At 41.5% G+C, this 18269-nt stretch overlaps 1 protein-coding gene across 1 annotated transcript in view; it reads right to left on the bottom strand.

Moving 5' to 3' along the window:
• The window catches only part of alcama (activated leukocyte cell adhesion molecule a), a 216312-nt gene that overhangs the window by 17632 nt on the left and 180411 nt on the right, over positions 1-18269 (bottom strand). The window contains exons 2-7 of the mRNA XM_078408999.1: positions 14625-14725; positions 9851-10070; positions 6083-6147; positions 4087-4174; positions 3444-3626; positions 162-286 (exon numbers count right to left, since the gene is read on the bottom strand). Of these exons, the coding sequence (XP_078265125.1) occupies positions 162-286; positions 3444-3626; positions 4087-4174; positions 6083-6147; positions 9851-10070; positions 14625-14725 (782 nt within the window). The remainder of the gene's footprint in view (positions 1-161; positions 287-3443; positions 3627-4086; positions 4175-6082; positions 6148-9850; positions 10071-14624; positions 14726-18269) is intronic.

Below are 18269 nucleotides of genomic sequence, written 5' to 3'. Positions count from 1 at the left end.
AGAGAGGGAATGCAAGGGTTACTTGAAGTTAGAGAAATCCATTGATTACATGGCAAATGTTGGGAAAACAAAAATATATTTATAAAGGAATAAAGGGAGCTTAATAAGTTAAATAAATGGAGATAAATTTAAGACTCATCACATAATAAAAGCTGACTCACATTCTTGGTGAAGGTGAATATTTCTGGCAATGGGTAGCCATCCCCAGAGCAGGAAAGGGTGACGTTCGATCCTTCCAGGACGTCTGGTGCTGGTGTCACTTGTAAAGAAATTTTTGAAGTGTTGTCTGATGAAAGAAATTGTGAAAAAGAGTAGCAGATGTGAGATCTTACAACCCTGTGTATACTTGATATCACACTACAGTTCGCTTTGCATTTAACTTTCTGAATTGAATCCTTTTACGTTATTCAACAATCAGGATTCTTATTATTTAGGGCACAAGACCAGAGAGCAGTCTATCACTGTGTAGAACTCTACGTTTACTAGAAGGCTGAGTGAACCAACATCCACCACACTGAGGCACTAATTACAATATCAGCTTCATTGTGCCGCTTGACCCCACACCCTGGAAATGATCACTCTACTGTGAGATCTGTCACAGCAAGAGATCACCGAGCAGACACAGGGAAAAAATGTAAGGAGATGCCCAAAGTCTTCATGTGGAAATGCAAGAGTCTTGTTAGTTTAGTTTACTTTAGAGCTATAGCATGGAAACCCAGGCCCTTTGGCCCACTGAGTCTGCGCGACCAGCGATCAAAACATACACTAGCACTATCCTACACACGAGGAACAATTTACAGAGACCAATGAACCTACAAACTCATAAGTCTTTGGAGTGTGGGAGCAAACAGGAGCACCTCGAGAAAACCAACTTGGTCACAGGAAAAAAGTACAAACTCCATACAGACAGCACCCGTAGCCTAGATTAAACCCGGGTCCCTGGAGTTGTAAGGCAGTAACTGTACCGCTGCGCCACCTTGACACCCTGACGTGGGATAGCTGATCCATGACAGCTCACAGTGGAGAAGGGGCATACAGGGTGTTATTGAGAGCTGTGTGGCCTTGCAGTAGGGGCATGAATGGCAGAGGAAGAGCACCATTTCACAAACCACCCACCAACTGGACATCAGTCCCATCTGGAGGCAAGTCTGCACTTTCCACTCTGACTGCAATATTCACTTCACTAGAGATGAAACGTCATCCCCAACGCTGAATGAATCCCTAAAGCAAAGAAACAATAATCAGGAGTAGAAATCTTGCCCTATTTGACCAATCCCCACTTTAGAACGAGTCATTCGTGCCTCCCTTTCTGCACGTCCTGTTTCAGCAGCCACTTTCTCTCATGATTGAAATAAAACCTTGGAAGGAAGAATGATTTACCCGATGGACAGACTCAACTAAACATTATGGACACTTTCATCAGGCATGGATTTTAAGCCAGGTATTTTATTCTGTGAGAAATTCTTCCTTGCATGCACATCAGGCTATCAGGCACCATTAACACTCACCCCATGCATTTCATTCCATTCACTTCAATAAGGCCAAAGCAAGCTCAGTCAGTGCCCTAGTGTTCTCACACATATTAAGCAGTGATAACTAAAGTAATTTTTCATCTTCAGTCCTCGTTTTTAAATGTCTCCATTTTCTCAACCTCCTGAATCAATACACTCCACCATTAGTACAGATGTAATAACATGGCTGTCCTCGAGCCTAGTTTCTTGCATATCCATAACCGATTCATTGGTGGAAACCTCAGCTGCCAAGGCCTTGATCTTCGGTATACCTCTTAGAACTTTTATACCTCCTAGCTTCTTTTATAACAAGGATGGCGAAAGACAGCTTGTGAGCCACATGTCTGTTTTATAGTTCCCGTGGATAATTGGCACTAACTTCACAGAGGTGTATTGAAATTGGGTGCTCTGACATCTAATATGCACTGACCTCCAGCCTCAGCTGTGTGGATGACAAAGACACTGAACTGTATAAAACATAATTGTAAAGAAGCAGAACTTTTCTCACACTGCAAATGAGTAATTTAATATGTCACAATAAAATTAGTTGCAACCTTTCATCCAGATATCCTCCAGGGTTGAGGATAAATAAGAAATGCAAAACAATGCCTTACCAGCAAAAGACACATATTTCTGCATTCAGGTGGAAGTTGACAGAACAACTAATGTTATTTCATGGAATATTACTCTTGCTTATCTCCATATTTTGATAGAAAATCTGTACAATATTACCGAAGTGGTTGCAATTTTAGATTCAAAGAACACAGAATTTCAGTGACTAATTTCAGCAAATTTCAATTTTCAAGGACTTACCCCTGAGATGGAGACACACAAGCTAAACATTTAGTGTTTTATGAGATGGAGTGTTAATAATAGAAATACATTGATAATCATTGTGCATGTCTTGTGGCTTTTGAACTGTGAATATGAATAGTGAAGGCCGGTAGGGCTGGCCTCTGCCACTATAACCATTTGTTCCAATACCTGGCTCATTGCTAGTTTTTTTTCAATGCTTCAGTCAAGTTCCTTAGTTATTTTGTCTCCTCAGGCAGTTCCATGGGATTGAAGATGACTTACTCCAGGTCTCTGCACTATGGGATATTTTACAACTCTCACGCTGGTATTTAAGTACAAGATGCAACTGTGCCAGATAGAGTCTCCCCCACATCCATGCAGCTGATCATAAGAGTACCTGGTAACATTGTTGGTCAAACAGATATTCTCAGTAGTTTGTAACCGACAAGTATTTTATCTGCCACGTTATTCAATGTGCCTTCAAGGTAAAACAACTAACTTGGAGATTCTAAACTACCTATATACATTAACTTCAACACTGCTACTCAACGATTGTAAAACCATTTTATTAATATTTAACTGGTTTAAACAAAAGGGATAAATTATCAATTGGGTAATGTTTCATTAAAAAAAAATTAAAAACAATTACAAAAGTGAATAGTGATTGAGATAATTATTGTGTTGACAGGAAAGAGTTGGGAGGAAAACTGAGCACAATTGTTACAAATGTAAGTTTAATACCATGGCATAGCAGAATCCCAAACACAATTCAAACATGCCGGTTCAGAAATATCATCCACATGATGAACTTCCGAATAAGTCTCATCTGCCTGTTCAGCGGGAAGAAAACATTTGGTAGCATAATTTGAAGGCCTCATTGTATAATTTGAAGTACCTCATTGTATAAATATTCCTCAGCCAAAATGGCAAAACAAGTGTGGATGTCCCATGTGCAAACTGACTGCATCACATTATCAATCAAGAGTGCTATCCTGTGGGAAGTGCTACATAGGCATTATATTTTATATTTATACAAGTTAAATATGTTTATATTTAATATTAGAGTAAACGGGCCTTTCAATTTGTTAAGGGTTTAACTGAAGTTTCAGTGTATACATGACTGTGATTGCTACTTACAGTGTACGAACATAACAGCAGGTGAAGAAACATTGGTCACACTTCTGTCCAGGCCTTCAAAATAAGTCCCCTGGCAGCTAAAATGCATTTCTCCTTCACCTCTCTTCGGCATGTACTCCAGGATAGACTTTATATCGAAAAAGCCTTTATTGTTTTTAGTAGAATCATTAATAATCACCACATCTGGAAAACATTTGTTAAAGTTGATCAGTAAATGTTTTCATTCAGGCCATTTTATTAAATCATTTAATTATTTTTACCTTTCTTTGGTGGATCATTCTGGTCAGGGAATCCACCACAAAACATTATTTGTGCATTGACAAAATGTCTGAGAGATGCTTTGCGAATAACAAGAAAAAATTGCCCCCAAATTCTGAAAGCTGTTCAAAGTAGGCAAGATCCTGATCTTGAGAGGGTAACCGCGATTTATAACTAGTCCAGGGTCAGTGTTAAAGTTGATCAGTAAATGATGTTTGATGGCTACAGAGAGGATCAGATCAAACTGAAATACGCTATGCACTAGTGTTAGGACTACGCTGAAAGTGATACACCTTTCCCAGGGAGACAAGGCACATTCAGAATCAACAAGAAAAGTTCAAACCACTCAAAATATGATCACTAATTTAGTATTCTTTATTCATACCTGGCTTGTTGATGTCCATATCCTGAAAATTGAATTGCCAGGAAATTTCGGCAGACGGGTAACTATCTTTGACAACACACATACCGACCTGAATGATAGGGACAGGGAAGTAGCACAGTTTTACATTCCTGAACCAACTTCAGCAACAGCATTTTATATTTCAGGTTATTGTTAAACATCAGCCAGTTCCCTGAAATACAAGCTGAAACGAAATTTATGAGGAATTCTTTGGAAGCAGAGAATATGCCAGTACCGCATGATAATTCCAGGTTATGGAGGAAACAGGGAGTTAATGTTGAGGGAAGGATGGGCTGGGAATGTATAATTCCCCACTTAATATCCCAGCAGTTACGTGAGCAGGGTCAGTAAAATCTCATTCGAAGGAAACACGTCAAATGGAAAAATATATCAGTTTCAATTTTAAAAAAATGAACTAAAATATGACGGAAGCATTAAAAGATTACTGGATTCTATGCTCTTCAGAACACAACATGTTTTCAATTGGATGCTGAAAACAGATTCTGTGCTATAACGCTGGAATTTAGGATGAGAGGGGATCCTATGAAATATACAAGATTATTAAGGGATTGGACACTTTCGAGGCAGGAAACATGTTCCCAATGCTGGGGGAGTCCAGAACCAGGAGCCACAGTTTAAGAATAAGGGGTAGGCCATTTAGAACGGAGACGAGGAAAAGCTTTTTCAGTCAGAGTTGTAAATCTGTGGAATTCTCTGCCTCGGAAGGCAGTCGAGGCCAATTCTCTGGATGCTTTCAAGAGAGAGCTAGATAGAGCTCTTAAAGATAGCAGAGTCAGGGGGTATGGGGAGCAGGCAGGAAAGGGGTACTGATTGTGAATGATCAGCCATGATCACATTGAATGATGGTGTTGGCTCGAAGGGCCGAATAGCCTACTCCTGCACCTATTGTCTATTGTCTATAACTATTCTCGTACTATAACTAAATGATTTATAAAAATTTCAATTAAGATTCTCAGCAAAAATTAAGCACTTATGAATGTAAATGCTTATTAATCTGTAAATTTTGTGTAACAGAATACTTATGCAGGATCCTTTTTCTGATTATACTTGGTAACTTGTTGCACAATTTCTCTGTCATTTGTCAAAAAAGCTGAAAACCCATTCTCTTAAATCATTGAAGTTTTAATTTATGTATTTAGCAACTTTGTTGTCATGGCCATTTTGTCTGGATTAATTTTAAAGGTTACTTGCCTTGATGTCATCTTTCACAATGGGTAGGCTGTTTCCTTACTATTTTCTCATAATTTTAATGCTCATCTTTATTGCTGTACCTGCAGCCCATCATTTCCATCTCATTGGTTGATGAGAGTTTACGTATGGTTTACATTGCATTTGACAATCTCGTACATTGCAATCTCTTAATTTGTATTTCACTTTCCTCAGGAGTCGAAGGCCTGAGCTATAGGGAGAGGTTGTGCAGGCTAGAACTCTATTCCTTGGAACACAGGAGGATGAGGGGTGATCTTATAGAGGTGTACAAGATCATGAGAGGAATGGATAGGGTAAATGGACTGTCTTTTATCCAGAGGAGGGGAATCAAGAACCAGAGGGCATAGGTTTAAGGTGAGAGGGGAAAGGTTTAATAGGAACCTGAGGAGCAACTTTTTATACACAAAGCGTGGTAGGTATATGGAATGAGCTGCCAGAGGTAGTCGAGGCAGGTACTATCACAATGTTAAAAAAATCATTTGGACAGGTACAAGGATAGGACAGGTTTAAGGGGAAATGGGCTAAACGCTGACAGGTGGGTCTTGTGTAGATGGACATGTTGGTCAGTGGGGCAAGTTAGGCTGAAGGGCCTGTTTCCACACTGTATGACTATGACAAACCAGTACCTTTTATCACATGCTACACTAGTGAATAGCATCCAGATCTACAAGTAATTCTGGTCATTAATTTTGAACACTGATCTCTCCTGTCCTTCTTGCCAAGTCATGTACATTTGTCTCATACTCACCTTCTGTAGTTTCCCTGCCACAAGGAAGGGGGGCAGTTGTATAATTTCAGGATCAGATGGTCGATCTATAAAGATAAAAAAGAACAAATAAAAGACCCAAGATTTGAGGATTATATATTGAGGAACTTTCAGATTAATTACTCATTCTACAATTACTTGGTATAGAAAGAAAGCAGTAAAAGGGGACGTTTTCAGCATGGAAATTGATTTTGTCTGCAAAAAGACTGAATGTATTTCAATCGAGTCAAAAACACAGAATTTATAGCAACATCCTGAATGCTATGTCAATATCCAGACTTGAGGTCAAACCCGCTGTAAAATACAGTTTTGAACAATATTGAAGGATGATCTTAAAAGGCAAAAAAACATTCCAGGTGCTATGGTTGTCCTAATGAGACAACAATAAAGGATTTACTGCTGAGGCAAAATATCAACACACAGTGTTTGGAGGGATCTGCAATGCTGGTACAATGACACTGACCTTCCCTATTACTTGAATGAAGGTCACACTCATAAAGGAGTGAAATATGAATAATGAGAATGTTTGTGAATACAGTTCAGCCATTGAATTAAAGCATCCAAGTAAATGGCAGGTGTTTAAAGATTATATTGTTTATATAGTCATCTAATTGATGGTGTCACCATTCAATTTGTGATTCAAAAGTTGAGCTTCTTTTAACTATTAAATTCGGCACATGCCACACACAGTACCAATTTTAGATGTTTTCCTGGACAATCAAAATAAAAATCAGCACCTCAAAATAGATAACGGTCCACAACACTGGAATCTATACCCACTTGTCGGTAGCTCCAATTGTGTTGGACATGTTCAATGGAAGACTGGAGAAGGATTTCAAAGGGAACGATACTATCTGCCCATGACAACAATAGGCTGTATACACACTTTTTTACCCAAATTGAACAATCAGGTCATAATTGAGTTGCGTTTGAAGGAAACAGTGGATGAATCAACATGGTACAGCAGTCAAAGTGCTGTGGGCCATTCCTGTCAAACCCTCCCTTTCACAGGTAAGCATAAGGAGCAGGAGGACAATGAGCCTCACAAACCTGTTGAATACGATCCAATTGTGCCACCAGCATTCCTTTCCTCGAAGCCCATACTCCCATTTTGCTTTAGTTAAGTGCAAGACTAAATAGCCAGTTCCCTGATTGGTTTCTTATCATATTGCTCTGTGAAGCCATCCTGAATGCATTCTCCGAACTCTTCCTCAACATTACCCTTGTCAATTTGATTTTAGTCCACTTAGTACGATGATTAAAATCACTCATTATTAATGCAATATCTGTCTTTCAAGCTCCATTATTTTTTGGTTTGAGCTCCCTCTCACGGTATAGCTATTTACAGATGCCAATATGATATCCCATTCATGGCTTCTTATCCTTACTATTTCTTACCTTCACTTAAATCACCTAACTTCCAACAAGAGAGAGTTAGATTTAGCTCTTAGGGAATCAAGGGATATGGGTAAAAAGTCGGAACAGGGTACTGATTTTTGATGATCAGCCATGAGCATATTGAATGGCGGTGTGGGCTTGAAGGGCTGAATGGCTTACTTAATGGTTCAATGGTCCTTTATTGTCACGTGTACTGAGGTTTAATGAAATTTGATTTACCATACAATTATACCAAAAAAGCAACAAGCTACGAAACTACATAAAGATTAAACATAAACAGCCACCACAGCGGCATGTGAGAATCCCCAGTCAGAAAGCCGTCCACACTCGCACTAGACTCCAGGATGTCCTCATGGAGCCGTGTCCCCGCAAACACCGAGACAACCACACTCACGGCACTCCCTCCGAGTCCCCACCAAAACAGACAGCACGTCCATCTTGTTTCTTGGCGACCTCACATTCCCCATTGTGAGGGAAGGCAAATAACTTTTACCTTCTTCCTCCTTTTCTCCTGCGGTCAGGGCGGAAACATTCGCAGTCGGGGCGATCGAAGCTCCCGCAGACCGCGATCGAAGCCCCCACATCGGGGCGATGGAGGCTCCCGCGATCGGGGCGGTCGAAGCTCCTGCGGTTGGAGCTCCTGCAGTCGATCCCTAACAAAGGGACCGCCAGCTCCACGATGTTAAAGCCGCAGTGCAGCCGGAGATACGATACGGAAAAAGTCACATCTCCGTCGAGGGAAGAGATAAAAAAAGGTTTCCCCCACATAATACAAAAACTAAAGATACACTAAAACATACAAATGAAACACCCTAAAAACAAAATTAGAAAGAGACAAGACGGCGCTACCCGGTGGTCCTGCACCTATTTTTTATGTTTCTTTGTAACATACAAATCATCTGAAACTTAATGTGCTTTCTCTCATACAGTTGGACCTCAACTTTTATTCTCATCCTCACCAACTTCTCCTACACCAATGGTTAAATTTAATATCCTTAGGTTTGTCTACAACTCTTTGAATAATTGCTCATCACTCTGACATCACCTCCCAAATGTCGAGCAGACACACTATCCATGCCTTCTATCTTTCTGTCAGTTCTACTATCAGTGCAGCGTTCATCTCCCTCAGCCTGTTCTTTCCATCAAAAGCCTCCCAAAATGCACAAAGCTTTTGATGCCCAGTGCCTCTGAGAATGCATGATGCCTGCTAATTGCGTGTAATCTGAACGGTACTCCATAGTTGTGAGTTGTTGCTGTGAAGGATTTAATAGGTGTGAGCGTGATTCTGAAGTAGACTTGCAAGCTGTAGATACGTGGATACTCAAACTCTGTCACTTACAAGCATGTTAATTAGTTACAATGATGAAGATGTGCCCAATATGTATAGGTTACTAGAAAGGATTCGAACAGATGGATTGCTTTTAGTGGGATTGAATGAATATGGAAGAAATCCCTATGCTATTCTGCTTCAAATTCAGAGGTACAGCTATGAAAATATCTGGGAAATTAGATAAGGTATGGTTCCCTTTACATTATGCCCAATTTTTCTCTCTCTTCACTTCCATGAATGCTGATTGTTGAGCACTGCCCTTCCTCACCTGTCACATGTAAACAGTAGCAAGGAGGGCAGCAGTGGTGCAGGTGGTAGTGCTGCCTCAATGCACCAGGGACCCATGTTCAATCAGAATGGAGTTTGCATATTCTCCTAGTGATTGTGTGGGTTTCCTTGGGTGCTCCAGCTTCTTCCCACATTCCAAAAGTGTGCAAGTTAGAAGGTAAATTGGCCATTATGAATTGTTCCTAGTGTGTGGGTGGCTGTAGAATCGAGTGGGAGGTGATTCCCACTGTGATGAATGGGGAAAATGGGGTGAATAAAAAATGAGATTATTTTAAGATTCAGATTTAGTGAGTGGTTGATGGTAATCCAAGATTCTCTGGTGCTCTTTTTTTCAGGGAAAGGAAATGTCTATTGAGAATAGTTTGGCCTCTCTTAACCTGATCTATTTAGGTCTTACTTGGTCTCTTAAATATCTCCAGTTTCTTTAAGCGTCTCCTGCTACATAGTTTGCTGCAATAGCAGCCCCCCTGTAACAGCACAGCAAAGGCTCCCAGGCCAAGGACACAGATTAACATCAAGCTGTGGATTGACATCCTGGAGGGGAAAGACCAAAACCATGCCTGTGAGACAAATGTATTCAATTCCCAGTTCTTGAGGAAAGAGAGTGATATTCTAGATGACTTCACGAACGCAACTCCTTGAAATACACCAGAAAAACTTGTAATAGAACGAGTTTCAAAATTAGGCCCCAATGGATTGTAATCACAGTATATTACATATGTACTTTTACTTACTGTAAACATTGATAAATACAGCTGATTCATGTATGTCAGTGTCAACCACTGTAGAGCAGAAAAACTTCTTTGCATCCTGAATTCCAACATTCAAGATATTTAAGGAAAAATCCGTGTTCAAAATGAGCCTGCCGTTGTATCTGGAAATCTTTGAGTCTGTTATCTCATTATTCTTTGGTGACAATGCGATGAGCCGTTCTTTCTGATTTTCAGTTACTTCCTGAAAGAGAAGGAAAAATAGAAAAATAGGTGCAGGTGTAGGCCATTCGGCCCTTCGAGCCAGCACCGCCATTCAATATGATCATGGCTGATCATCTAAAATCAGTAACCCATTCCTGCTTTTTCCCCATATATCCCTTGATTCCTTTAGCCCTAAGATCTAAATCTAACTCTGTCTTGAAAACATCCAGTGAATTGGTCTCCACTGCTTTCTGTGGGAGAGAATTCCACAGATTCACAACTCTCTGGGTGAATTTTTTTTTCCTCACCTCAGTCCTAAATGGCCTACCCCTTATTCCCTGGTTCTGGACACCCCCAACATCGGGGACATTTTTCCTGCATCTAGCCTGTCCAATTCTTGAATAATTTTATATGTTTCTATAAGATCCCCTTTCATCCTTCTAAATTCCAGTGAATACAAGCCCAGGCGACCCATTCTTTCATCATATGTCAGTCCCGCCATCCTGGGAATTAACCTGGTGAACCAACGCTGCACTCCCTCAATAGCAATAATGTTCACATTATACTGCATCTGCCATGCATCTGGCCACTCATCCAACCCTATCCAAGTCACCCTGCCGCCTCATAGCATCCTCATCGCAGCTCAAACTGCCACCCAGCTTTGTGTCATCTGCAAATTTGGAGCTGTCACATTTAACTCCCTCGTCTAAATCGTTAATATATATTGTAAATAACTGGGGTCCCAGCACCGAGCCTTGCAGCACCCCACTAGTCACTGCCTGCCATTCTGAAAAGGACGTGTTAATTCCTACTCTTTGCTTCCTGTCTGCCAACCAGTTCTCTATCCATGTCAATACCCTACCCCCAATAACGTACTCTAATTTTGCACACTAATCTCTTGTGTGGGTTTGTCAAAGGCTTTTTGAAAGTCCAGATACACCACATCCATTGACCCTCCCTTAACCATTCTACTTGTTACATCCTCAAAAAATCCCAGATTAGTCAAGCATGATTTCCCCTTCATAAATCCATGCTGACTTTGACCAATCCTGTCACTGCTTTCCAAATGCGCTGCTATAACATCTTTAATAATCAACTCAAGCATTTTCCATACTACCGATGTAAGGCTAACTGGTCTATAATTCCTCGTTTTCTATCTCCCTCCTTCCTTAAAAAGTGAAGTTACATTGGATCAGTTCCTGTGGACTGGAGGGTAGCCAGAGTCGAGAGAACATTGGAAAATGATCACTAATGCATCCACGTTTTCTAGGGCCACCTCCTTGAGTATTCTGGGATGCAGACCATCAGGCCCTGGGGATTTATCTGCCTTCAGTCCCAACAGTTTACTTAACAACATTTCCTGACTAATGTGGATTTCCTTCAGTTCCTCCCTCCCACTAGATCCTCGGTCCTCTAATATTTCTGGGAAATTGTTTGTCCTTAGTGAAGACAAAACCAAAGTGCTTGTTTAACTGTTCTGCCATTTCCTTGTTTCCCAATATAAACATAGCACAAAAAGTAAGGAAATTTGTGTTTGGTAGATTATTTCTTTGTTGTAACAATGCTTCTTGGCAATAAATCTTATACCGTTGGAAAGCCTGTTTATTTCCCATTTAAATGGTGCCACATTTGTAAGGAACATGCATTTGTGGGATGAGCAGCAGAGCTGAGTATATGGGTTGCGCCCATGAAAAATTTGCCAAATCTTCTCTGCCAATGCCAAACAGCTTATTCTGCTGTTGCTATTGACTCTTGTTTTGAGCTTCTGGTACCCCCAGGTGCTGACAATCAGGTGCCTGATTGGCAGCTGATTGGCAGCATCTGTGAGCATGGGCCCTGCTACAGTGGTCAGTAGCTGTCTGCTCCAAGAATCGGCATGCCACGTTTGACTGATCTGGATAGGGCCCGTGCGATAGGGCAACTTCAAGCTGGTGTTCCGCAAAACCAAGTTGCGGCATTATTTGGAGTGAGCCCTAGTACCATCTCCAAAGTGAAGGCCAAGTTCCATATAACGGGGGATGTCAGAGACAGGCCGCGAAGTGGGCGTCCCAAGAAGACGACACCCGAAGAAGACCGTTTCCTCACCCTGTCAGCACTTAGGAACCGTAGGCTGTCTTCTACAGATTTGCAGTCAAGGTTTGCAGGACGATATGGCCGACGGCTCTCTGCCCAGACAATTCGGAACAGACTGCACGCAGCCGATCTCCGGTCTCATAGGGCTGCCATGACTGCCCTTCACCGTCAGGCCCGTTTGCGCTGGTGTCGGCAACACGTGCACTGGAACCTGAACATGTGGAGGAACGTTATGTTCAGCGATGAGTCCAGATTCTGCCTAAGGCAGTTGGATCATAGGGTCAAAGTGTGGAGAAGACGCGGAGAACGCTATGCTGATTGCTGCACCGATAGAGTAACATCTTTAGGTGGAGGCAGTGTGATGGTGTGGGGCGGCATCTCCCTCACTGGAAAAACAAGGCTTGTCATCATTGGAGGCAATCTCAATGCAGAGAGATATCGAGATGAGATTCTGCAACCAGTGGCAATCCCATATCTCCACAGTCTGGGACCGAACTCTATCCTCCAAGATGACAATGCTCGCCCCCACAGAGCAGGGTTTCTCAGAGACTACCTCCAGAATTTGGGAGTGGAGAGGATGGAATGGCCTGCCAGCAGTCCTGACCTCAACCCCATTGAACACTTGTGGGATCAGCTTGGGCGTGCTGTTCGTGCCAGAGTGACCAACAGAACCACGTTGGCTGATTTGCGACAAATGCTGGTTGAAGAATGGGATGCCATCCCACAACAGTGTGTGACCAGGCTGGTGACCAGCATGAGGAGGAGGTGCCAGGCTGTTGTGGCTGTGTATGGTTCTTCCACACGCTACTGAGGCTCCTGTTTATTAAATGAATAAATTGTTAAATTGCCAATATGTCTTGTTTCTTCAGACTTCAATCATCCAATCCACCAAACAACACCGAACAAGAGTCAATGGCAGAATAAGCTGTTTGGCATTGGCAGAGAAGATTTGGAAGATTTTTCATGGGCACAACCCACATACTCAGCTCTGCTGCTCATCCCACAAATGCATGTTCCTTACAAATGTGGCACCATTTAAAAGGGAAATAAACAGGCTTTCCAACGGTATAAGATTTATTGCCAAGAAGCATTGTTACAACAAAGAAATAATCTACCAAACACAAATTTCCTTACTTTTTGTTGTAAGGGACCTACATTTGTATTCACTAATCTTTTTCTTTTTACATATCTAAAGAAAGTTTTATATTCCCCGCAATCTTTCGTTCATGCTCTTTTTTCCCCCTCTTAATTAACCCCTTTGTCCTCCCCTGTTGAGTTCTAAATTTCTCCCAGTCCTTCGGTTTGCTGCTTCCTCTGGCCAATTTATATGCCTCTTCCTTGGATTTAACACTATCCTTGTTTTCCCTCGTTAGCCATGGTTGAGCCACCTTCCCCGTATTATTTTTTTGCCCGACAGGGATGAACAATTTTTGGAGTTCATCCATGTGGTCTTTAAATCTTTCTCATTGCACCTCCACCATCAATCCTTTAAGTGTAATTTGCCAGTCTATCTGAGCCAATTCCCGTCTCATATCTTTAAATTCTCCTTTCTTTAAGTTCAGGACCCTAGTCTCTGAATTAACCGTGTCACTCTCAACTGTGTCAAAGAGAGAGGGTTTGCAACATGCAGGCGTTTTAGTACCTAGAGATGGTGATCCGATGGGTTTCAGATGACAGCAAGAAAGGGGATAGAGGTATCAGAGAGTGTCCAAGTAAATTTGAGGGCAGGGTGGGAGTTAGTGGTAAAGTTAATTAAATCACCAAGTTCTGCATGGATGCATGAGGCAGCCACAACGCAGTCATCAATGTAATGGAGAAAGAGTTGAGGGATGGTACCAGTGAACGTTTGGAACAAGGACTGTTCGACGTAACCAACAAAAGGCAGGCTTAGCTGGGCCCATGCGAATGTCCATGGGTACACCTTTAACCTGGAGAAAGTGAGAGGAGGCAAAAGTGAAGTTGTTGACCATGAGGACAGGTTCCGCCAGGTCAGTAGTCTGAGTCTTAATTGTTGCTGTTTCATAGGCACATTAGGTGCAACAACTACCAAAAACAAAATACATCTAAGATGTCTCTGTCCCTCGAAAGATGGAGTTTAGAGCCATCTAACCTTAAGCATCAGTTTCAAAAGGAAGCATGAAAAAAATTACTGGATTGGGAAATTGCTCCTTTGGAGCTTGGTCATGTTCTTGTAATAATAGTTCAGTATGAATCACGAGGAAACAAAAAAATATTCAAAAGCAAAAATGTAGAGCTTTTTACTCTAGTAATGATCTGAAAGTCCTCAGATCGTCCCTGCTGATGGCATAAGGCTGTTTGCTCAGACAAAACACTGCAAGTGCCTGGTGGATGTACACCAGACAGGAAAGAGTCTGGTGAGCAGCAAGTTGCTTCTGGTATAGGTCATCTAAATATGGCAGCTCCTCAGCTAACACATTCCTTTCACTTTGACAACAACACCAGAGGCATTCACCATCTTAGCACTGGTCCAGGAATCAAATCTAGTATGTATATTACTCACCACTTTCCATAACACCATGTATATGTCACCATCTTTTTTCGAGTCACAGGTCAGCGTGACATTATCTCCAACCATTGCTGTCACAGTGGTTGATGCTTGAACTGAAAAAAAGCACAGAAGACACTTACATGAAACCTTTTCTATTTACCTGTTTTTATCTTTCTATCAGTCTGAAGCAGGTAGGTGAGGTAGAGACAAAGCTCAGATCCTGGTGTCCATCTTGACAACAATAGCTTCTCAGATTGAGAGCCCATCTCTCGTCCCCATTATTTTAAATCCAACTGCAGACGACGAACGACGTAATGAGAAGTGAAATAAACTTCACGAGGAATACAAAAACAATATGAAAAATCTATGCGACAGGAAAAAAAAAGTAAAGTTAAGGCCGATGACTGAGAGATGTACAGATGTGACAGAACTATTCAGAGAAGAAACAATAGGCGAGAGAGATTTGCACTAAAATGAGAGTAAACTAAAACCATGTATAAACAGAAATACAGAGTAGACAGTAAAGGAGTGAGCTTCACTCCCCAATTTCATAAGCCATTGCAGAAATCACAAAAATCTTACCCTTAACAAAAGCTATCTTGTTTTCAAGAATGACAACCACAATCTTCATAACTGTAACAGAGAATGTTCTCAGTATTTCCCTCTTGCTCCACAATCGCAGATGAATCTTGCTCCAACGACCTTTCAAAGCTGCTTAGACCATAGCTTTTTAAAAATTCTACTCCAAACTCTTGCTCATAACTGACATCTAACCTTTAGAACAGCAATATGTTTCATGTAAATATGCTGTAGTCGTACAAGAGGCATTAATATTAACAGATTAGTGTCTAAACTGTGAGTTTGAAAAACAAGCTTTGATTGTTACAAGATTCCCTGATTCACAATGATGAACTAAACGATTACTGCAATAAGGCATACCACAAATCTTGTAACAACACAGTACATATCTCCATTAATGTTTACAGTATATTATGGTGTGGATACAACAAAATAGATCAATGGAATTTCATTATTTTCTCTTTATATTTTCCTCTTGCTATTGAATTACATCATCAAACATCCGACTAATCTGGTTTATGATCAATAGACAACCATATATCCTTGGACATCTGTGAAGTAAGTTCAACATGTATTAAAGGAGACCTTCCTGTGTATAGATTGCAAATTTTCTTCCATGTTTGTGCATAAAACACTACTTGGCAAAGTGCCCCTGAAGTAACATACTCGCCTTTCTCTCCCTCTGGATCACTTTCCTTCACCATAAAGTTTGTGAGCCTCGCTCAATCCACCTCTCCTCCCACAGCCCCATTCACCAACCTGCCACCTGACCCAAGACACCCTGTACCCCATCCACCCAAATCATTAAGCCCCAGTGATGCCCTCTATAATAATCCTCAACATTGGTGCCCTGCCAGGATGTGTTCTCAGTCTCTTTCTTTACTCCACATACACACATGACTGTGCAGCCAAGTACAAATCCAACTCCATTTACAAGTTTGCAGATGACAAGTGGGCCGGATATCAATTAATTATGAGACGGAGCACAGGAAGGAGATTGAGCACCTTGTAACCTGGTGCCAAGACAACAACCTTTTCCTCAATGTCGTCAAGACAAAGGAGATTGTGATCGACTTCAGGAAGTGAAGTGATATACATACATATTACATTGATGGCAAGTAGGGATGGTTGAAAGCTTCATGTTCCTAGGAGTAAATATCACCAATGACTTGTCTTGGACCAGCCACATCAAAGCAATGGTCAAGAAAGCACACCAATGCCTCTACTTCCTTAGAAGACTTAGGAAGATCGGCATGTCCCCACAACTCTCATGACCTCTCCAGATGCGCCGTAGAAAGCATTTTATCGGGATGCATCGCAGCATAGTTTGGGAACAGCTTCATCCAAGACTGCAAGAAATTGCAGAGAATTGTGGGTGCAGTCCAGACCATCACACAAACCAACCTCCCTTCCATTGATTCCATCTACATTTCACACTGCTTCGACAAGGCCCACAGCATAATCAAGGACAAGTCTCACCCTGGACATTCCCTCTTCTCCCCTCACCCATCAGGCAAGACGTACAGAAGTGTGAAAATACTTTCCTTCAGCTTCAGGGACAGTTTCATCCCAGCTGTTATCAGGCAGCTGAACCATCCTATCACCAACTAGGGAGCGGTGTTGACCTCCCAACTACCTCATTGGAGACCCTCAGACTATTTTTAATCAGACTTTACCGTGCACCAAACATTATTCTCTTTATCCTGTATCTGTACACAGTGGACAGCTTGATTGTAATCATGTATCGTCTTTCCGCTGACTGGATAACATGCAACAAAAAAGCTTCTCACTGTACCTCGATACACGTGACAATAAACTAAACTATCCACAATTCCCAGCAGTGCCTCATCCCAACTGTAATAAATGGCGTCAGTTTGTATGCTTCCAGCAACCCCAGCTGATGATCATACCCCCTAACTTGACCAGTCGCACACCATCTCAAATACCATTGCCCACATGACCAATCACAAGCAGTGCCTTGCACCCGTCTCCCCTTCCGTCTCTACCTCCACCAACATGTCCCTGTCACTCCTCCCAAATCAATACCCTCTTCCCCGATTTTCGACTTACCCCAGAAACTGAGTCCAGAACCTTTCACTGAATTTCCTCTTGACAGACTAATGCATGGCAGTGTTTAATGTGCTTTGTTCATCTCTCTCTGTGCACAATATAGAGATACGCGGAGTCACTGGCATCACTCAAAGCATTGGGTCTGCAGTACTGGTTCATAGCACTAGGTGTTGCTGTCTGCATATTCAACGTTCTGTAAAGCAGCCTGTTCAGACATATCTTTATATCTACGTTGCATAAGGTTCAACATCAAACACTAAGACTGCCATTTAACTGTATGTTATAAGACTGGGGATGAGAGAGCTTGATTGGGTGCTTCTGCCCCATGTTCAAGGGAGCAGCGATATCCCAGTTCCATCTTGTTCAATCTCAAAACCAATCTTTTTTTAAATGTTGCAATTTTAAGTCTCAGTGTATGTTGGCCATGTTATTATTGTGTGATTATTACAGATCAGAACAGCCTGCTCTTACCCCACTGTTTGTCAGAGATGAGGGTGTGTGGGCAGTAGTGCAGACTTCTCACAAAACTATTTATCTTCGGTAAGCAATGAATTTAGAAATGGTGGACAGGTTTCCATTGTGTTTGGCTTCTGTTAGGGTAGCTAATACAATCAATTCTATTCATGTCCAGTACAATTTAAATGTTAATCAAAAATCTGCAGATGTTGCAATTTAAATGTTCTCTGCAGGACAGGGCATATCCTTTTCAAATTCCTTAGTGTGCACGTGACTTTTACCACTGCATATTGATAACAGCTAACCGCTTAACTTATCAAAGAAATTTTGGTGCACATCAAACCTATTCAAGCCATTGCAAGGCGAGGTACACTTCACAGATATCAGTTCTATTTACTCCAGTGCATATATTTTTTAGTGTTGACCTTTACCTTGGGAAAGTAGAGATAAAGAACTGGAATGCAAGATAAAATCAAATTCCTAGGTTTTATTTTTAACGGGTGCATTAAGCCAGTTGGATTTGTACAACAAATCATACACTTTGCTCGAGAG

The sequence above is a fragment of the Rhinoraja longicauda genome, chromosome 12 (assembly GCF_053455715.1).
Source record: "Rhinoraja longicauda isolate Sanriku21f chromosome 12, sRhiLon1.1, whole genome shotgun sequence".
In the NCBI taxonomy this organism is placed as follows: domain Eukaryota; kingdom Metazoa; phylum Chordata; class Chondrichthyes; order Rajiformes; family Arhynchobatidae; genus Rhinoraja; species Rhinoraja longicauda.
Note: the sequence above shows the minus strand (reverse complement) of the source record. Positions and strands in the feature narration are given on the sequence as shown.